Below are 23,488 nucleotides of genomic sequence, written 5' to 3'. Positions count from 1 at the left end.
TACATATGTTTACCACTGAAAAATAAGACATTTGCTAAGAGTTATAAGGGACAGAGGAGAAATTGTGATTGCATTTAATGGCACACACACACAAAGACTGATAGCAAATGATAAACAAAGAGACACTTTAGTATTACCTTTCAGAGCTTGTTCAGACTGGGTTAGAGTACATGGTTTACTCTTAAGAACCCTCCCCACCTCCCCCCAAACCTCAGGTTCAGCTCAAATTCTGGACAATCACTAGTCCCTGCCCACTATATAGCACAAAACTACAGCAATGAGGCTTTGTTGAGGCAGAGAAGCAAAGGCTAAGCCTTCTTTCTCCAGGTGCTGCCGGCAAGTCCAACCCACAGAATGAAAGCAGGAAGTGCAAGAGAGGACTACCACCGCACAAACACGGGCTTTTAATAGCACCCTGCCCATCCGTAAACATCAGCCAGATTTTACAGTTGACCAAACAGAATGGCAAATCCTTTACTCTTAAAGGCTGTGGGGGAGCTAGGAAGGGAGACAATAGCAAAGTAGTTAGAGAAACATTCCTTTCCCTATAAAACATTCACTTTCTACCACAAACATGTTCTATTTGAAAACCTATACAGAGAAGCTCATGAAATAGAGGTGGCTTCTTTAGGAAAGCCTAATGCAGGTCAGGAAGCAACAGTTAGAACTGGACATGGAACAACAGACTGGTTCCAAATAGGGAAAGGAGTACGTCAAGGCTGTATATTGTCACCCTGCTTATTTAACTTCTATGCAGAGTACATCACGAGAAATGCTGGGCTGGAAGAAGCACAAACTGGAATCAAGATTGCCAGGAGAAATATCAATAACCTCAGATATGCAGATGACACCACCCTTATGGCAGAAAGTGAAGAGGAACTAAACAGCCTCTTGATGAAAGTGAAAGAGAGTGAAAAAGTTGGCTTAAAGCTCAACATTCAGAAAACTAAGATCATGGTATCCGGTCCCATCAGTTCGTGGCAAATAGATGGGCAAACAGTGGAAACAGTGTCTGACTTTATTTTTGGGGGCTCCAGAATCACTGCAGATGGTGACTGCAGCCATGAAATTAAAAGACGCTTACTCCTTGGAAGGAAAGTTATGAACAACATAGATAGCATATTAAAAAGCAGAGACATTACTTTGCCAACAAAGGTCCGTCTAGTCAAGGCTATGGTTTTTCCAGTGCTCATGTATGGATGTGAGAGTTGGACTGTAAAGAAAGCTAAGTGCCAAAGAATTGATGCTTTTGAACTGCGGTGTTGGAGAAGACTCTTGAGAGTCCCTTGGACTGCAAGGAGATCCAACCAGTCCATCCTAAAGGAAATCAGTCCTGGGTGTTCATTGGAAGGATTGATGCTGAAGCTGAAACTCCAATACTTTGGCCACCTGATGCGAAGAGCTGACTCACTGGAAAAGACCCTGATGCTGGGAAAGATTGAGGTTAGGAGGAGAAGGAGATGACAGAGGATGAGATGGTTGGATGGCATCACAGACTCAATGGACATGGGTTTGGGTGGACTCCAGGAGTTGGTGATGGACAGGGAGGCCTGGCATTCATGGGATCACAAAGAGTCGGACACGACTGAGCAACTGAACTAAACTGAACTGAAAATACATGTAATTCAGTCAGAAAGGTGATGAAATAAGGAATAATCATTTAATTATAGGAGGATTTTTTACTTCTCAAAAAATATGATTCTATGGAAAGAAAACTTGACTTTTTGAGGTCCCACCTTTTCAAGTAGGTACTTTTGTAACCCTAGATCCCCCAGCATAGACTACAAAGCTAATTATAAGAAATAATAAAAATGTTTTTGAGACCTCAATGATTACAAATTTAACTGAATGTAAAGCCCAAAGAAAAGGGATCCAAATGCATTTATGGAAATGGCATTAACTCAAGGAAAATAATCCAGGAAACTGAGACAGGAGGAGAGGTTCCCAGAAGCCAGTAGAGAAGAACCATGGCACTATAAAATCAGAACATGTGAGCAATTTCTCCGTGTCTGGAGAAATAACCCTACAGACGGTGGTCACACTGTGCTGACCCATCAGCTCAGAGCACCTACCAATTCATCTAAGTCAGTCCAGAAGAACTTTATAAGACCACTGACCCAAACATGTACTCAGTCACTCAGTCGCATCCAGCTCTTTTGTGACCCCATGGGCCTTAGCCTGCCAGGCTCTTCTGTCCATGGGATTCTCCAGGCAAGAATACTGCAGTGGGTTGCCATGTCCTCCTCCAGGGGATCTTCCCAACTCAGGGACTGAACCTACATCTCCTGTGCCTCCTGCATTGCAAACATACAAGGGAGGTTAATAGCACGTCTGAAAGAGGGGGCCACTCCCAGAGGCCCTCAAGCCTGCTGAGTAGGGACTGCCTGTGTTGGGTGATTTTCAAGTCCAGAAAGTGGGTGCACCCAACTGGCTGATGACGTATATCACCATTCTAGTTCTTTCAGGTCACACAAGTACAGGACATACTCTGCAGTAAGGAACACCAGCACTCTGACACAGAGAGTCCTTTCTGCCATGAGGTAGAAAAATCAGATGCTATAAATCATGACTCTATCAAGAAGAAACTGATCCCTCACACTGGGATTCTACATCTAAACACATGGTCTTGGAAACAAAGGGAAAATTTTAACTGAAGTGTTACTGAACAGCTTTCTACTGCAACTTGCTTGCCTTCTGCATTATCTATGTGAACTTTTTCAGATTTCTGTTCCAAGTGATCACAAATATACAAGCTGGACAATCTGTGTTGTGTAAGGGGAGATGTCTTTCTAAAACTTTGTCACTGAACTTCCCAGATCAGTGGGGAAAGCTTCTTTGTAAACAGGGTGTTTATATGTAACTTTAATCAAGACCATTTTTTCAATAGGAAACTGACATCTGGGTAATGAGCTCACAAAATCTATACATCTCAATGTCAGAATGTTGCCAATGTCTTTCTGGAGCACGCCATTTGACCCTGTCACATAAATCACCTCTGAATTTCATAGGAACATAATTGTTTTTCAGACTTTGTAGCAACAGTAGCAGAAGTATGTCTAAGTCAACTTCATGACCACCATAAATCTCCTCCCAGCAGCGGGAGAACTTGCTCCGGCATTCTGCACAGGAGAAATCTGGGTCTCTGGCAGGTTATCAGGCTTTTATTCTCTTCATATATTTCCTGTGTGGTGAAGGAAAGGATCAGTGACTTTAGGCAACCCTCCCCAGAAGAGAAGTGGCTACTCCCTAAGCAGATTATCAATATATTTGGCTAAAGAGATTTGAAACCTACTTGTGTAAATCTGAGGTTTATGATGGTTTTGTTTTTAAGAATTCAGATAGCACAGTGCAAATAAGAGAGGCAGAGGGAGAAAAACTATTAGTGCACCCCATTAGTTCATTCAGCCAATATGTCTTCAGTACTCTGATGTTCACAGGACTACTTACATCAGCACATAATAGAGAGGCTGGAGTGCAAAGCAGAGCACATGGTCTGGGATGCATGAGTCACTACTGTATCTGATCATTTGGAAAATTACTGTGCTCTGCTGCCAGAGCATAACAGCATTCCTGAAGGAGAAGAAACGCTGAACCTTCCAAAGCTGAAGTGCTACAGCAGCCTATTTCTGGGGACAGCCTCTTGCTTTGTTCATACGTTGCCTGGTTGAACCTGTAGGAAGAAACTGAACTGTGGGTTAGAAAGAGCACCAAGAAAATCTGGTTATTCTAGAAGCAAAGAGACACGGGAAACAACCTTGAGATATCACTGAGCTCCACACTTCCCAGCAAAACTACATTAAAGATGAGAAAAACCGTATCATTGACTTTTCCTTAAACAATTCAGGAAGGATGTATTGTATTATTCAAAACTTCAGAAATAAATTCAGCTATTAAATTTACTGTTAAATGCTTTCCCCTTCTTTCCTTTACCTAGATTCCTCTGAAGAAAAAATTTTTTAAAATCCAAGTCATTTATAGAATGAGATTCTCATACTCATTAAAAGACGCTAAAACTGACTGAACTCTAGTTTTACTAAGGGAACATTATTATCTATTCATTATTTTTCCAGCTTTGGAGATTAAAACAGTTTCTCTAATCTTGTAACCTCCTCTTCCTTACAGATACACAGCCTGGACCCGCTTCAACTTTCCTGTCTTTCCAGACACTTCTTTTGAAATGAAAACTAATAACTTTCTATTTCAAATAAAACAAAGAAAGCAAGCAGTGAAAACTCTCAGCACTTGGATTTGGATCATAGCTCTTGAGTCAGCTAGTGCAACCTTATTACACTTCAGACAAAAGCAAAAGACCTTTGAAAAGATTCTAGAGTATGTTTGACAGGAGTAGCAGGGAGGGAGAGGGAAGGAAGCAATGAAAAAGCCTTGAAATTCTCCAAAATTATAAATGCCATTAAGCTTTACTATAAAGCCCCTCAAATTAATGTGTTCCTAATATTAGCATTAAATGAGGCTGGTGTACTGAGTAGAACTATTTGCAAAAACTAAAGTTTTAGGGAAGCAAAATTGAGTCATTTGAAACTTAAATTCTAATTCCTGAGCAGTTTCTGACTAATGAGCCTGAACAAGTCAGAACTGTCCTGGCCCTCTTCTTCAACAGTGGAAAACAGTATATGTAAAATATTGGGGGAAATGTATAACATATACCTATAGTTTCTTAAACTTTCCAAGTAACCTCACTAGGGAGGGGGTTCATATATCCTCCAGTAGTCCTAAGAGCTTAGCCTGAAGTTGCAGGCTCTGAGCACAAACTTTTCTTGGAAATTTCCCATTTTCTCTGTAACTTTTATATGTACTTCCAACTAGACTGTTGTTGTTTAGTTGCTAAACTGTGTCCAACTCTTTTATGACCCCATGAACTATAGTCCACCAGGCTTCTCTGTCCATGGGATTTCCCAGGCAACAATACTGGAATGGGTTGCCATTTCTTTCTCCAGGGGATCTCCCCAACCCAGGGCTTGAACCCATGGTCTCCTGCTTCCTGCACTGGCAGGCAGATTCTTTACCATTGTGCCACCTGGGAAGAGCATTTCCAATTATATGCTGTAAAATATTCATCTCTCTTTAAAAATATACATGCTGTAAATCACTGGCTAATTAAAATCATGGTACCCTCATTTAAGCTACCAGCTAAGATGCTGTACTAAAATGACACCAAATACAGTTGTTAAACAAAATGCTTATCTCTCATATAAGGGTCTGGAGGCAAAAGCTTGTCAAGGGCATATTAGCAGTACTGCTCCATAAGCACATTTAGGGACCAGCCTCCTTCCATCTTGTTGCTCTCTATCCTTTAAGGCATCATCCTTATCTTCTCAGTTAAAACCTTGTGTGTGAGAGTCACTAAGTCATGTCCAACTCTTTGTGATCCTATGGACTGTAGCCTGTCCTGACAATATGTCAGCTGGTTTCTTCCAAGTCAAGAAGGGAGAAAGTCTCTAAATGAGTTTGGTATCATGACAGAATTTTATGTAATGTAACAGTCACAGGAGTGACATCCCATTACCTTCGTCATATTTTATCGGCTAGAAGCAAGTTAACAGGTGCTGCCCACACTCAAGGGGACAGGATTTGACCTAGGTATAAATATCAAAAGACAAGGATGACTGAGAGTTTGTCCACCAGAGCTGTGTTCCAATAAAACTTTACAAAAACAAGTGGTGGGGATTAGGCCCACAGGACATAGTTTACAGACACCTGGTATAATAAATAAGGTGTAGAAGCCATTGTTTAAGGTGAGAAGAGGTAAGAATTCATTGAATAGAGTTAGAGAGGAAGAATCCTCAGAGCTAGGAGGGCTATGTAGAAAGATGGTACTATCTCATAACACACGTATTACCTTGTTATTAAAAAAAAATTAAGAATGGGATAGGTGGGCAATATGCTCAAATCTAGTTATCATAAGATAGAGCTGTTATTAGAACATTAATTAACTACAAAGTGAAGGGGCTTCATAGGAAGCTTTCTCCAGGTTTAATTCACACTTTACATGGAATAATTTCAACAGAAAGCCTCGTCATTTTCTTAGTGATTATGAAAATGACAGCAAACACTTATATGATTATTGTAAATCAGGAATTATGGTAAATGTTTAATTTGAAATATCTCATTTAATCTTCATAAGAATTCCATGTAATTTAGATTATTATTATTCCCATCACAAAGATTAGGAAACTGAGCTTAAGCAAATTAAGTAGTACAAAAGGCAATAAAACTAGTATATGACTCAGTCTGTCCTGAGGTTCTGAACACTTCAAATTTTACTTGGAAGTTTAATGGGCAGTCTTTGAAGTTTTAATGCAGGGAGGTAGTGTAAATTAACATGGTTAATGTTTGTAGTGATAGGGATGGAGCCGGAGTGTCATACAAAGTGAAATGAGCCAGAAAGAGAAAAATATGTATCATATATTAATGCATATATATGGAATCTAGAAGAATGGCACTGATGAACCTATTTGCAGAGCAGGACTAGAGACACAGACGCAGAGAACAGACGTGTACACAAGGGGGAAGGGGAGAGTGAACTGAGAGCTCTGCTGACATATATGCTGTACATACACAATGTCTGTGTACAACAGATAGCTAGTGGGAAGCTGCTGTATGGCACAGGGGGCTCAGCTTGGTGCTCTGTGATGACCCAGAGGCATGGGATGGGGTCGCTGCAGGGGCAGGAGGGAGGTTCAAGAGGGAGGGGATACATGTATATGTGTAACTGGTTTACTTTGTTGTACAGCAGAAACTAGCACAACACTGGAAAGCAATTATACTCCAGTAATAATAAGAAGAATATTAGCTCCGTGTGGAGGCTGGACTGAAGTGAGGCTGGAGAAAGCAGGGTAATCAGGGCAAAGATGATGGTAGCCTGCAGAAGGCAGTACCCTGGGGATACATGTGTAAGACATTAGGTGGCAGCAGTGGAAACAGTGTCAGACTTCATTTTGGGGGCCTCCAAAATCACTACAGATGGTGATTGCAGCCATGAAATTAAAAGACGCTTCCTCCTTGGAAGGAAAGTTATGACCAACCTAGACAGCATATTGAAAAGCAGAGACATTACTTTGCCAACAAAGGTCCGTCTAGTCAAAGGTATGGTTTTTCAAGTGATCATGTATGGATGTGAGAGCTGGACTATAAAGAAAGGTGAGCAGAGAAGAACTGATGCTTTTGAACTGTGATGTTGGAGAAGACTCTTTTAGAGTCCCTTGGACTGCAAGGAGACCCAACCAGTCCATCCTAAAGGAAATCAGTCCTGGGTGTTCATTGGAAGGACTGATGTTAAAGCTGAAACTCCAATACTTTGGCCACCTCATGCAAAGAGTTGACTCATTGGAAAAGACCCTGATGCTAGGAAAGATTGAGGGCAGGAGGAGAAGGGGACGACAGAAAAGATGGTTGGATGGCATCACTGACTCAATAGACACGGGTTTGGGTGGACTCTGGGAGTTGGTGATGGACAGGGAGGCCTGGCATGCTGCGGTTCATGGGGTCGCAAAGAGTCGGACACAACTGAGCAACTGAACTCAACTGAACTGTGATAGGCTGCCTCTCTACTGAAAACCACTCTACTATTCACTTGTCATGACACTCCAACCACACTGATCTTTGGTTCCTGGCATGTGCTGAGCCTTTTCCAGTCTCCGGGATTTTGCATTGGCCATTTTATCTACAATGCTTTTCACTCTATTCTGCTACGGCCTCATTCTAACTCATCCTACAGGACTCAACCCAAAACTCACTTCCTTTGAGAATCCTTCCTTGATGCCCCATATAAATTTGGTCCTATCTTTTATTTTCTCTTAAGAGAATTCAATTATTTTTCATCCCATACTTGTTCACAATTTATTACATTTTGCTTGTTTTTATACTGACTGTCTAACACATTATACTTCAAGAAGCCAGGAAGTGTATTAGTTTTGCTCATCATTGTTAGCATAGTACCTAGAGTACACACAGTTCCTGCCACCATAGGCAGTCATACAATATTTGTTGAGGAAGGAAATAAATAAATAAATGTCTGACTTCACTTAGCTACTGGGCAACTGGTTTTCACATTTCCTGATTTTAGAAGAAATTTTCCTCTTCTATCTCTCTGGAATTATCAACATAATATATTCCAGGTAATTAGTGATGCTCCAATATCCAACCAACTCTCATCCACACTCTTCCCAAAACCCACCCCTAAATTAAAAATAATGTTGAGAATGAAACATACAGTAGGAAGAAGGGGCTGATTAAGTTGGCTTGAGGCAGGTGAATTTCACTTATTGTTGGTATGAGTATAAACTGATATAACCTTTGGGGAAGTAATTTATCCGTATGCAAAAATGGCCTTAAAATAAATATGCTGCTGCTGCTGCTGCTAAGTCGCTTCAGTTGTGTCCAACTCTGTGCGACCCCATAGACAGCAGCCCACCAGGCTCCCCTGTCCCTGGGATTCTCCAGGCAAGAACACTGGAGTGGGTTGCCATTTCCTTCTCCAATGCATGAAAGTGAAAAGCAAAAGTGAAGTCGCTCAGTTGTGCCCGACTCTTAGTGACCCCATGGACTGCAGCCTACCAGGCTCCTCCATCCATGGGATTCTCCAGGCAAGAGTACTGGAGTCGGGTGCCATTGCCTTCTCCATAAAATAAATTTAAAAAACAAATACAAAAAGGGATGTGTGTTTACATTTACATGAGACATATGAAATGATAATAACCAAATGTTTCCAATGAGTTAGTGGGTACTCCTGGGGAGAGACATTTCTTTTACACATTTTTTTAAAAATAGGCAATTTTATATTTACAATAAAATTCCATTAAAAGTAAAAATAAAAGTAAATCTTCATACTTTTGGCATAATAATCCCACTTCTAGGAATCTGTATTAATAATAAAATAATGAAAAAATGTGGCCTAGGGTTTATTTATAATGATCTTCATCAGTGAGTTCTTTAGTATTTTTTAAAATTGAAAATCATCTCAATGGCCAACACTGATAGATTGGATAATTAAATAATAATTATCCATTCAAATGAAGGACTTCTTAATGACAGTAGAGAAAGATACGTGAATAGGAAAAAAAATAACCTTCAATAAAATCTACTAAAATGTCATTAATGGCCATTTCTGAAAAATGAGAGTATATAACTTTAGGTTACTCCTTTATGATTTTTTGGTGTTCCCCAATTTAAAAAATCAGATTTTCTAGTCAAAGAATTGCAAATATTATTTGCAATACTTCTTTCTAACAAGTAATTATATTTTTATTCAATCCTCATGACAAGCATTCACAACAAACATGTTTATCTGCTTTAGAAAGAAGGTTTCGGTTTCCACTTATCACTCCACCCACCTTATTTCTGTGAAAAAATAACACACAATAATCTTTGGGAATGATACCTTCTTTTTTACTTGTGTATCATAACAATGGTAGTGGCTGAAGAAGTAAAATTATCTGCAATTAAATATGTTTCAAGAATAATTATGTTCTTAGCTGGAATTAGACCTCCAATGACCCATCCTTCCTTTAATGCCTTTGGTCAGACTTTCCTGAACTAAACTAATGGAGAGAAAACTATTTACCACTATTTTAAGCTACAATAGAAAATTTCGTTATGAAGTGTCACATTTCACTTAGATACCTACACTGGGAATTAGGTCGGCATCATACCAATGAAAATGTCTACTTATTCATATGGTCACTGTCAGGAAAGCCTAACAAATTCAGCTTGAAATGATGGATGTCTATTTGTACATAAGAAGAAGTATGAAAGAATATTTACCAAAATGTTTATAGCAGTCATGTACGTTCCTCTGGGGACCAGCAGAACAGTGCATAAAAATATAAGACAGGTCCTACAAGCTATATATGGAAACAAATCCTATTACATTATAAAAGTGTCTTCTAGATATGCTATCGATGGAAGTTTAACAACTTTTCAAATCAATCAACTATGGATAGCCACTATAATATTTACATTCTGAAATAATCCAAACACCCAATCCTTCTAAGCAACAACATACAAGCACATATATAAATAAATAAGGGCATAAATTCCATATACTGAACATTAATTTGGGAGACATTTAACATTTGTATTACTCAGATACCTCATATAAGGACTGTGATTTAAATCCAATGGTTCTGTTTAACCATAGGATACTTCTGAAATCAAATTCTTTCATGTGAAGTCATATTTGAATCTCTCTGTTGTTCTCGCTTTCTCTCATTTTCTCCTTCTCTCCCGTTTTCCTTCTTTCCTCCCTCCCTTGCTGTCTGCCTGTCTCCCTAGAAAAAATACAGTACAGACTTTTCATTCATAAAAACTTCAAGTGATTATTTTCTGCTGCCAACTATACTCATATGTATATATATAGCCATAGCATAAAATACTGTGCACTTTAGTTCAACTAATTCTAAGACATAAAAATCTCATTGATTGAAATTAATTAACATATTTACAGAAACAGAATATAAAAATGTTTTTAAAATTTAAGGATATTCATTTAGCACTCATTACAATTATTTTTATTCATGATCTGAATCTGTCTCCCATGCTATGAATTATTATTAATTTGCAGTACAAAGAAAAGCACACAAAAACATAAACTGTTATTAAATCATTAAACTCAGAGAAAAAATTAAGCACACGGAGATGCTCATTAGAGTTGACTTATAAACTAGTACCAGCTTTCTTTAAAATTTCAAAATATACTCATTATATTAAAGGGGAAAAATGCCATAATGTATTTAATTGAATGTGGCTACTGTCTTATATTTATTAATGTAATTAATGACATTCTGTGTTCTAAGGTACACATTATATTGTATCCACAGATCCTCCTTAAAACATACAAGTATCATCAAGTATATAAAAAATAAACAGGTCAGGCAATAAAGCAAAAATAAGCAGTAAAAACCACATGATAGCCACTTTTGTTTCCTTTAAAACAACGTTCTTAAACAACTGCTTGCTTTTGGCACGCAGAACTAGAGAATGTATATTAGAACATCAGTACTCATAACAATGATTTTCCTCGGCTGTTATTTGTCTAAGAAGCAATAAGCCATATAATTTACAAGGAGAAAGCGACTGAATCCTTCAGAAAACACAACCTGGCAGTTAATCTTCAAAGCAAAATAAGGAGGTGGCAGAAGTGTGATAGAGAAACCAGTCTTCAAGAACATCATGTAAGGGAATCCAGCTGTGCTTGTATGGTCTCTAGCTGTTTACAGAGACAAAAAAAAAAGGGAGAGAGAGTTGGTGAAGGGAGAGAAATTCATATGAAGTGTTGTTTAGAAACATGCAAATAAAGGGAAAGAATGCAACTGGTAGCTCTGCATTTTAAATCCACTCACAGAGCAATAAATATACCACTTGGAAAATTTTTCTTTTTACGTGAAGCTATTAGAATCCCAGCTTGCTAAGTTTTCGAATTTGTAAAGAAGGATTTCTAAATACTATTGTTTAAAATGCACCTAGCTGTTTTATTTTAAATGATCACTACATAAGATTTGTAAGCGGGGGTGGAGTGTGGTAGAGGGAACAGTGCATTTTCCTGGGTTACAAAAATCAGCATTTAAAAAGAAACATGAAATATCCTCAAAGATAAATCTTTACAGGCCTGGTATTTTCCTTTTCCCTTGGGCCAAGAAATTAAAATATTTAACATTATCTAAGGGCCAGTGTGGCTAGATACTACAGTTTATTACGTAATGCTTTACATTAAAACAACAATCGTATTGCTTTAATTAAAACCATATCCATTTTCTTCCTGATTTAGTCTGTCAGATCTTCTTCATCTCAGCAACGCTTCCTACTATGAAACATAAGGTATTAACAAGGGAATTTTAAGGAACTCAAGCTCCATAGCTCCATAATAGGGCATTTAAAAATAAGATTCATGAAATGGAGGAAACATTGTGAAAAAACCCCATATAGGAAATTATTGAAAAAAATACATACCTTGTTATAGAAATCAAACAATTCCTTGTGACTGAATTCCACAAGAACTTTCTGCAGGCTCTGTAAAGAAAAGAAAGGAAGGAAGGGAGAAAGAAAGAAAAAAATTTAGTTTTGTACACTTTACACTGCATTTCTTTTCTCTCCAGCTAGCCTCAAAATATGCCATATTATTCTCTGAGTGGTTTAAAAAAGGAAAACAAAAACAAAAACTTACTTGGTCTACTCAACCCCACTGTTCCAAGGATTCAAAAAATACATTTAATAACACTCCACTGTAACAAAAGGTTTCAACTCTACAGGGGTATCTGTTCTTTAAGTTGATTCCACAAAGGTTAACAAAATACAGGCCAACAAGGGAACACTTTCATTATCTATTTTTTCAAGACAGAGATAATACATGAGATTATATTTCATCTTTCTCAGCAGTCCATTTGAAATCTGGTAAATACCATTACACAAAGACACTGGCGGCAGCATATCTGATTGAACTCATCCAGCCATTAATGCCACACACCAGCACAGCTGCTGCCTCCAAGCATCAACTAACAGTTATGATCTTAACCTGCTGAGATGGTTACCTTTTTAAATGCACAGACTCAGCAAAAGTTAACAATTAACACACAGCTTCAAAGCTGGGACTTAAACATCTCATTCCTTTCCCCTCACAGGCAATAGAGAACTCTTCAAGGATGCTACAGATACTAAGTGATATTATGCATGTACACACGATGGTGGAGTAGAGAGAGGGCAACATTTAACTCAACCCACCTCAATCTGCTTGGGGTTGATTTTGTAAACTGAGGAAACAAACTAGTTTCTGAAAAGTGTCCCAACATGTTTATTTCACTCAAGGTACCTTTGGGAAATGAAAATTAAACGAGGAGAGAACATCAGGAATGTGTTACCTGCTCTGACCACACTGTCGTGCTCACGTGATGTAAAAGGCACCATGAACTGAAGAAGTGGAAAACTGCTGCCAACAGACACTGATTCATGTGCTAACTGCCTACAGTCATTGCCAACATTATATTAATTCCAAGTTTCTAGGCTCACTGTTTTTTTTGGTTTTACTTGTTTTAATGATTTCCATTTCTATTTAGAAAGCCAACATTTTTCAAACCAGGTCTTCTCTAGCTAACTTCAGGAGAGTCAATGAGGCTCTGCTCAGAAATGGCACTTCCCTTTAGATGTAGCCCAAGCACACAGGCTCAAATTCCTTTCTTTGGTTTGTCTTACATACTCACATAAGTACTTAAGTTTTAAAATGAATGAAGCAGCACACTGGCTTTAAAGCTGTATCCTTTACAAATTATTTTTTTAAAACTATGAATTTTTCAATCATATTAGAAAAATCAGTTGTTGGCACATAACATGAAACCTCCAAAGGCTGACTCAGCATTATCCAGCTATGCCATATTTCCTCCGGCAGTTAAAGAGATGATAAGCCTAGGTTTACCCTAGGGAAAAGTGAAGCAAGTTCATTTCTTTACCCCCACAGCCAAAAGTTAGGAGAGAATGAAGACTGAATCAGCATGTCAACAACTGATTTGCTGTACCTTAGAGGTAGCAGCCAAGCTAGGCTCTTGTTTCCTTTATTTTGCTTTGCCATCTTTCAAGGTAGTATTTTCTAGTCATGTTACACTTAGGAAAGAAAAGGAAGGTAACTTAAAAAAAAATACTTCTTAAAAAAACAATATCTAAAACAATGTGTGCGTGTGTGCACACCTGCATGAGTGTGTGTATATAGAGAGAGATGTTTATTTTTATACACACACATCCATCCATAACAGGAGACTCTAGGTACCCTTGGGAGACTAGATCCAGGACTTGCTGTGTATACCAAATTTTGTGGATAAAGTCCCATAACTGCCCCTCCAGATCTGTGGCTCCCAATCTTAGATTCAAACAACTGCAGATGATGTAGTGCCACAGCATTTACTGAAAAAAATCCACATGTAAGTGGATAACATGTGGATTTTTTTCATCTGCACAGTGCAAACCTGTATTGTTCAAAGGTCAACTAAATTGAGGGTCGTGCCTTACTGAAATAGCCCCAAGAAGGAAAAGAACTGATACCCTGATATAAAACCCCCTATGTTTGGCATAATAACTGGTAGCTATTACTGTGATCATTTCCCATTAGACACACAATGACTTAGAGAAGACCATGAGAATATGAAAAAGTGAGGGAATGGTTTTGTTTCATGTCTATATGTAAGGAGCATTATCCTAGATTTTGAGAATCTATGTTTACCCAAGGGGTAGCCAGGGGCAGTGGTTAAAAGTTTTGGGGAAATAAGGATGGAGATGGGGCGTGTAGGATAAAAAGGAAAGGGGGGTAGGGCTGGCCAGGGTCCAATTTCCCACTATGTCATGTTCTATCTAACACGGAACCCCACAGAGTCCAAGAATATTAAATGCAAATCTGACTTTTCAGGACATTATAAAAGTACTTAACTGAGAAAAAAGTATAGATCATGTTTCATTTAACAGTTTGGTAGCTTTATTTATGACTTTAAGTTTAGAATGAACGATGGCCTCCCTTTTTACTCTTCCTTCAGGTCCCACAAATATTATGAGTACATCTGATCAAAATCTTTCCTGGGACTATATCATTTTTAAGAAAAAAACACACACTTGAGCTTTCCTTGAGGATATAACCAGAAAGTTAACAAATTTGCTGATCAAATGAGAATCAACTCTTTAATTTCATTGTTTACTCTTCAGAAAATGTACAGAAGGTTCAAATCATTATGTTGTACACCCAAAACCAATACTATGTTATGTAAATTATATCTCAATTAAAAAAAAAAGTCAAATGGATGGTAGCATTTGGCTGAAGAGAAGGAGCAAATCATCAAGAGACCCTTAGAGGCCAAATTTTATTTAGCCAGTGTGAATGATCAAAAAGCCTGGCCAGTGATGGAATGCAAGAACTGGGAGTGAGGGACAAATAATTAGGAACAGCCTTTTTCTTGGGAGGTTTCCTGGCAGTTCCCCTAGCTGAAAGGCTACTCATGGGCAGTCTGGACTGACAGGCTTGATCTGATTTTTTAAAAAAAAAAGAGCAACAAGAAGACTTGAATAGGCACTTGCCAGAAGAGGATATCCAAACAGAAAAAAACATGAAAATATATGTTGAAAGGGATAAAATTATGTATAACTATCTTGCAAACTTGTCTGGAATTATTTACTAAAGCTGAATATTTTATACATCCTATGACCCATAAATTCAGTCCTAAATATTAATATTGAGCTCTATAGAAATATATACATTTGGGCACCATGAGATAGATGCAAGAATAGTGATAGCATTATGATTCAAAAGAACCAAAACTGGAAGTAATAAAACTTTGTTTCAACGGAAGAGGAATACAATGGAATGTTATTCAGACAGGACAACAAACTACAGCCAAATATAGTACCATGCATGACTCTAACAAAACAATGTTGAACATCAGGAGTGGGCACAGAATTCATGCACAAGAAGATTCTAAAAAAACAACAGAAAAGGTTTTAGAAACACTTAGGTGGTAAAACTGTAATGAAGCAACAAAAATATTATTGAAGTATCACAACACTGATCACCTCTGGGTGACTCGACAGAGGAGGCAGTAACTGGAGAAAGCATAAGAGAGGCTTCTCATTTCTTCTGATTATTATTATTATAAATTAGGCAATAATTATTTCTTGATCTTGGTGTTGGATATAAAGATGTCTCCTTTTTTTGACAAATTATTGTGCTATTTTTCTGCATGTGTGCTATATTTTACCAATTTAAAAAAAAAAGACAGCACTGTTATATGTTAAATTCATGCATTTTTATTCAATAAGTTTTTATTAAAATTGTAAAAAGTCTGTTCTAGGTACTACATAAATAGCAAGGAGCAATAGAAATCAAAATCCCTCACATTCTAGTTGAAGAAAGCAGATAATAAACAAGAAATGTAATAAAAACAATAACAACAACAATAATAAAACTATCACCATAATTCACAACACACATATAGGAATGTTTGTTGATAAGTCTAGGAAGAAAATGGCACCCCACTCCAGTACTCTTGCCTAGAAAATCCATGGACAGAGGAGCCTGGTGGGCTGCAGTCCATGGGGTCGCGACTGAGCGACTTCACTTTCATTTTTCACTTTCATGCATTGGAGAAGGAAATGGCAACCCACTCCAGTGTTCTTGCCTGGAGAATCCCAGGGACAGCAGAGCCTGGTGGGCTGCCATCTATGGTGTCTCACAGAGTCGGACACGACTGAAGCGACTTAGCAGTAGCAGCAGGAAGAAAAAGCAAGAAGTAATGTGTAACAGAGCAGGTGGAGATTCAAGGTTAGGTGGTCAAAAAGGGTCTCAAAGAGATGATAACATTGAAGATTTAAGAGAAGATTCTATCCCATGGAATAGGAGAAAATATTTATGAATCATTATCTAATACAAATATGACACCCAGAATATATAAAGAAAGCCTATAACTCAACAAGGAAAAGATAAACCCCTGTGGGTGGGTCCTAATCCAATATGACTCCTGGCCTTATAAGAAGAGATGAGGATACCGACACAGAAAGGAATGACTCTATGAAGACAATGGAGGAAGACGGCCATCTATAAGCCAAAGAGTGAGGCCTTAGAAGAAATTAATCTTGAGGACACTTCGATCTCAAAATTCTAGCCTCCAGAACTGTGGGGAAATAAACTTCTGTTATTATAAGCTACCCAGTCTATGGTACTGTTACGGCAGCCCTAGCAAACTAATACAGGCCCCATCATCTCTTCTGGGATGGAAAGAAGAGAAAATCTTTAGTCTAAGAGCAATGGAAAGTCATTGGAGAATTTTAAGAATGATGTAACTGTATTTACATATTAGCAAATCACTTCAGCTTTTATTTGTAAATGGATTAGAGCTGGACAAACTAGATGTGGAGAATCAGCTAGGAGGTTATATTGCATTCGTCTAGGCAAAGATAGTGACAGCAGTAGTGATAGAGAAAAGTGAAAAAAAAATTTTAATGGTTTACATGTAGAAGAGATGGCGTTCAGTTAAAGCTCACCATTCAGAAAACGAAGATCATGGCATCTGGTCCCATTACTTCATGAGAAATAGATGGGGAAACAGTGCAAACAGTGTCAGACTTTATTCTTTTGGGCTCCAAAATGACTGCAGATGGTGACTGCAGCCATGAAATTAAAAGACATTTCTTGGAAGGAAAGTTATGACCAACCTAGATAGCATATTAAAAGGCAGAGACATTACTTTGCCAACCAAGGTCCATCTAGTCAAGGCTATGGTTTTTCCTGTGGTCATGTATGGATGTGAGAGTTGGACTGTGAAGAAAGCTGAGTGCTGAAGAATTGATGCTTTTGAGCTGTGGTGTTGGAGAAGACTCTTGAGAGTCCCTTGGACTGCAAGGAGATCCAACCAGTCCATTCTGAAGAGATCAGCCCTGGGATTTCTTTGGAAGGAATGATGCTAAAGCGGAAACTCCAGTACTTTGGCCACCTCATACGAAGAGCTGACTCATTGGAAAAGACTCTGATGCTGGGAGGGATTGGGGGCAGGAGGAGAAAGGGATGACAGAGGATGAGATGGCTGGATGGCATCACGGACTCGATGGACATGAGTGTGAGTGAACTCCGGGAGTTGGTGATGGACAGGGAGGCCTGGCGTGCTGTGATTCATGAGGTCGCAAAGAGTCGGAAACAACTGAGCAACTGAACTGAACTGAACTGAACTGACCGCACAGATCTGGGTTGGGGAAGGAGGCGAAGGAATAGGAGGAGTCAGAATGACTCTCAGGTTTCCAGCAAGAGAAACTGATGGATGCAACTGAGACAGGAAACTCTACAGAGGAGCAGATTTGAAGGGAGACTCAAAAGTGCAGTTTCAGACACAGTTAGTTTGATGTTTGTGATATTCACCCAAAATATGTGAAATAAGTCTGGGAAGCCAGAAAAAGAAATTAGCTAAGAGATACACACTTGGGAGTTACTGATATATTGCCATTTAAACTGAATAAGACTGCCAAGAGAAGAAAGCAGTGTGAACAGGGAGGGCAGCCTGGGACTGACCCCTTCAGAACACCGATATTTAGGATAGGTAGGTGTTCCATAACTGATGATTATAACCAGGTTCATAAAGGTATTTTGCATGGCACGTGAAACTGGAGGTATTTATTACCTGAATCCAAATAATTTAGTAAGTTGGCACACAGGCAATAAAACTGGGTGGCCTGCCTTCAATGTTCCAGTAAGACTCATTAAAGCCACTAATATTGTTAACTAAATATATACAGACTAGAAGATTTACTATCTTTCTTCTGCTTTATATATATAAGAATATAACCAAGAGCCCATTTAGGAAATGCATGACTTATGTTGTCTAAGCTGGTCTCATGCTTAACACCAAACAGACTTTCTGCATCCTATCTGAAAACACTGCAAAGTGAAAATGAAGGTGCAAAGACTGACATTCTGCCCATTTCTGAAAAGAGAAGGAAAATGTATCTGTTCACCTATTTCCTCTATTTTTGATTTGTAATCCTGTCTATGAGTACCTAGATAATGTTGCATATACCCATTAGCAAAATTCCCATGGAAATAAAATTCAGTAAGGTCTTCAGAGAGGTCTAACTTGATGGAAGCTGACAGTAAGAATATAATTTGCTTTCCCATTTGTTAGAAATTAGGAACATATACATATTTTTCAAGACAAAAATGCATTAGTCTCATCACGAATTATTTAATAATAAACTCTAAATAATATAGACATAAACTAGATAAGAATTAAACCAAATTTACATTGCTTAGCTTTTAAAATTAAGTAGGACATCAGAATTAGAAACCATACAATTATATTTATACCTAGAAAATCAGGAGTAGAGGATTCCAGTAAAAGAAATACTACTAATCTCTTGTCTTAGTTAAACCTAAAAATAATTTGCGAGGTACTTAAAGAAATTTTCTCCTTTTCAGTTACAGAAATAGACAGATATAAAATTTAAATAATATTTCAAATTCCACTGAGTGGTTTATAAAACAAAAATCATTAGACACCACTTTTTAAATAAATATATCTATAAATTATACTCTATAACTATATACAGTTACAGATCACTATAAAAATATTCCAGTGTCTCTTATTATTTGCTGACTATCTACACTATTACTGAATAGTCAGTGCAATTCTACTCATATATATAAGCATTAACCATTTCTACCACCCATAATATTCAGTAATTCAGTAAACATTTAAACAGTACTGATGCAGAAATGGATAAGCCATAGGAATGAGTTCACTCTTGACCAAAGAAAGATCCTTTTCTAGGTAGGCAGGTTGTCCTTTATAGCTAAGCTTCCAACTATAAGAATGTACATAGAATAGTGAGAAAAAAAAGGATCAATGGAATTAATCCTGGCAACAAAAGGGGTAACAGATGTTATAATCAGGTTGATTCAGAGGATGCCAGCTTGAAAAGGTGCAAGTAAAACATTCTAGGTAGAGGGAAAGAGCAAATTTCCATTTTTCTGCAAGGTGGTTGAACTACACAATTGCCAAGGTTCTTATCAATTCTATGATTTAAGGATGCTGACAGACAACCTCTATAAACAAAGTAAACTGGGGAACTGAGGTAGAGGACAACAAAATGTCAATAAGAAAAAGCTTTAGCAGTAACCTGACTCAACCATCTTATTTAACAGATGAGAAAACTAGTCTCACAAAGTTGAAGTAACTCATGCAAAGTACACAGCACTGGAACTAGTCATTGTTCTTTCCACTACATCATTATTGTAACAAGATAAAACAGCACATTCACCTGCATATCAAGCTAACTTACAGAAAAAGATTTCTCCCCATGAATTTGCACAATTATTTCCCTTTTCTAATTCATTATATACAGAAAAACATAAATGCTCTACTGAGGGTAAATAAATAGCTCAATAAACATGGCTGATAAGGTGCCAAGTAAGAGATGTAAAATGTGAGGTTAAGATCTTAAATTTCTCAAAAATTTTCAGAAAAAAAAAGAGGAAACTCTTTGTCGCTGTTACATTATTTTTTTTAAAAATCTATTGTGAAAATTTCACAAAGTTAACATAACTGCTATGTTTAAAATTCTAATTCCAAACATACAAACAGTGTTAGTCCAAAACATACAAACAAACTATGGTAGCCTTACAAATATAATACATCATACAGAGAAACACAGCAAGAAAAATTACAACTTTCACCTGCATATGGAGCTGATTTCTGTTGCTCCCTCAAGCCCTGTGATTCCAAAGTCTCTTCATTACAATACTGCGCAGCCTAGCAGGATCCAAAATCTCACAGGCATTGGCCCCGCTGTTTGAGGAGGGCAGTGGGCAAACTGAAAACCCTGAGCTTGTATCAAAGTTTGACAGAAGTTATAAAAGGACAACTGGAACAAACACATGGAATCCAAGCCATGAACAGCATTTCCCTAGGGTCAAACCAACCTAATTATAACTTGTCTTCTTCCAATCTTTGCAACGTAGGGTTTGACCAAATGCTTATCTGTTTAGGAATAATGGCAGTATATAAACAGCAAAAGCAAATTTCAAGATCATGAGCATGGCATTCAAGACTTCCACGACCTGACCCAGGACTCCCCCTCGGGCCTCATCTCCCAACACCCTCCTCACGCACTGCATGCCCCAGCAGTAGCTGTGGCATTCTGCATGCTTCAGGTCTTTGTTCGTGTTGTTCCCTGTCTTCTCCCAGTTGCTCTTGGGTGTGCATGGACATACATACATGGACATACTAGCTATTTCATTTGGCTAGATTCTTTAATACTCAGCTCAGTTGACATTGCAGCACCCTATGCATATTTCTATCTTTCCCTATTTTATTTTAAAGGGTATCCCAGGTGGCTCAGTAGTAAAGAATCTACTTGCCAAGGCAGGAGATGTGGGTTGATCTCTAGGTATTGAAGATGCCCTGGAGAAGGGAATGGCAACCCACTCCAGGAAATCCCATGGACACAGGAGCCTGACGGGCTATAGTCCCTGGGGACGCAAAAGAGTTGGATACAACTTAGCCACTAAAACAATTTTTTTAACTCTTATTTTGTTTTGACGTACAGTCAATTAACAATGTTGTGACAGTTTCCGGTGGACAGCAAAGGGACTCGGCGCTACACATATATGTATCTGTTATTGTTGTTTAGTCGCTAAGTCATGTCCAACTCTTTTGCGACTCCGTGGGGTGTAGCACACCAGGCTCCTCTGTCCATGGGATTTCCTAGGTGAGAAAATTAGAGTGAGTTGCCATTTCCTTCCCCAGGGAATCTGCCCAACCCAGGGACTGAACCCATATCTTGTGCCTGGCAGGCATATTCTTTACCACTGAGCCACCTGGGAAGCCCACACATATATCTATTCTCCCACAAACTCCCCTCCCATTGTACGGAATTACTTACATTTATATTGGGTTAGCCAAAAAGTTTGTTCAGATTTTTCCATTATCTTACAGGAAAACCTTTAAGAACTTTTTGGCCAATCAAATACTGTTGATGGTAGGCTGTTCAAGAGAGGGGCTTGCCCTTATTTGCATCTAACAGCTTAGTACAGTACTTGATCATAGTACTTAATAACTTAATAGATGTTTATTAAGCTTAATTTTAAGAAGGGGAGGTTGCCAAATTTAAATATGTTCCCTTTCACCCACCGGGAGTGGGAAAATATATATGCAGAGTATCAGAATAAATGGATTTTGTCTAACTGACAACAACGTTTTCAAAGTATTCTACAGTGTTTTTGCCCCCTATGCTGAGAGTAGTTTTACAGGTCTTATAACTCTCCCATACTCAGTAAATATGTGGACCATATAGTACAATAATTAAATTCTAAGTACTGATTCTCTAGTTAGCTTGAAAAATGGCCTCTCATACTTGAAGGCCTTTTCTTCAAACAAGTGAAAGCCGAAGACAGGAGGTTTTGTAAATACATACTCAGCTAAAAACACAGTAGTTGTGGCTCTCAACATAACAATAAACCATTTTTGGACAGAAACTTTTATTTAATATAAAAATCATGTAAAATATATATGAAATATTGTCACTTAATGTTTAATCAGGGATATATACTGCAGCTTTTAGAACATTTACTCTGTTATCTGTATATGCTCTCTTCATTCTCGCTAAAATATTACTTTATTCTTGTGTAGTCAAAACAATATGCTTGGCAATCATATCATCACCATATTTTCTCTCCTCTTAAAAATTAACAATGTGCTATGCCTGAGCAGATCACAAACTTGGAACCAATCAAACTGTGGCTCCTATAGTATTCATTAACTATAATTTATTATGTGTATGCTGATATGTCACTATGATTTTCAGCTTTGGTATTGAAATATTTAGCTACGGCTGCTGAATATAATCGGCTAGATAAGAGGTTTTGAATATGATTACATGAAGCTTCTTAAATATAGTAAGAAATTATGTTGAGAACAGCACTGATAGCAAAAAATGGAGCTTTTTTCCTGTAATAAATATTATAGGTGATGTTATCTTTTTCTGAAAATTGTACTTTCTTCTAATTATAAGTACTTATCTGATTACTAAACCATTATCACTACAGATTTAGGAGTAGTGACATTACTTAATTTCTCAAAACATATGTTAGCATCCTAACTGAGGGATTCCGGGTAAACTAGATACCAAATGGAAATCATATTATGTTTTCAATGTGTAGGTTTAAAGACTATGAGCTCAGTATCCAAGTCTGGGTTTCTCCTCTGTTCATAAAGTAACTTTACCATACCAAGAGTAAATTCACAGAAATTTGGATGGTGCGTATATACTTTCAGCAGCTACTGCACACTTTGCATCCTAAATTAAGCAACCTAACGTAATTCACAGTGCTAAAAAAAAAAAAAAAGCAATTAAAAACGCATGTTGGTTTAATTTTTTTCCATCTCATACTGTCAGGTCAGTTGTTAAGGTTTTAAAAAAGAACCAATATGTGCACCTAAATGAGCATTAATTTTATAATTTAGTTACAATTTACAGTTCTTACCAGCTAGTTGGGAGCTCTGTGTCTGCATACTAAAAAGTGTAAGTTCAACATTTGTTTCATGTTATGAAGGGCATTGGATTCATCATGTAAGAGGCATCTGAAAACCTACTGTTAACCTGCAGCATAATAATAGGAAACCCACTATTTCACCCTCAACACATGTGGGCCCAAAACCCTAAAGACAGGCAGGCACAGTAACTAATTTGATTATGAGGTTAATTTAAGGCAATAACCATCTAGAAGAAATTGTTAACTTGTAATCATGTTGTTCCATTACAAATTTTTAACTTGTAATGCTGACAGATGAAGACTGAGCAGATTTTTTCCCATCCACATTAGTTCCCTGCTAACCTAATTACCTGATTATAATTTGCAAATTCCTCTTGGAATCATCAAATGAACTAATAATGCATATTCTAAAGACAAAATGGTTCTAACAAGCTGGTACTTTTCCTATAATCCTGAGTATATCTGGAGTTCATA

The 23,488-nt window shown here is 37.8% G+C and overlaps 1 protein-coding gene across 1 annotated transcript in view; it reads right to left on the bottom strand.

Annotated features, from left to right (window-relative positions):
• Positions 1–10,052: 10,052 nt before the first annotated feature.
• COMMD10 (COMM domain containing 10) overlaps positions 10,053–23,488 on the bottom strand; it is a 188,366-nt gene continuing 174,930 nt past the window's right edge. Inside the window, exons 6-7 of the mRNA XM_040240513.1 lie at positions 11,965–12,024; positions 10,053–11,224 (exon numbers count right to left, since the gene is read on the bottom strand). Coding sequence (XP_040096447.1) covers positions 11,186–11,224; positions 11,965–12,024 — 99 coding nt within the window. The 3' untranslated portion in view covers positions 10,053–11,185. The remainder of the gene's footprint in view (positions 11,225–11,964; positions 12,025–23,488) is intronic.

Source organism: Oryx dammah, unplaced genomic scaffold, assembly GCF_014754425.2.
Source record: "Oryx dammah isolate SB20612 unplaced genomic scaffold, SCBI_Odam_1.1 HiC_scaffold_5, whole genome shotgun sequence".
Lineage (NCBI taxonomy): Eukaryota > Metazoa > Chordata > Mammalia > Artiodactyla > Bovidae > Oryx > Oryx dammah.
The sequence above is the reverse complement of the archived record's forward strand: the minus strand, read 5'-3'. Positions and strand labels throughout refer to the sequence as shown.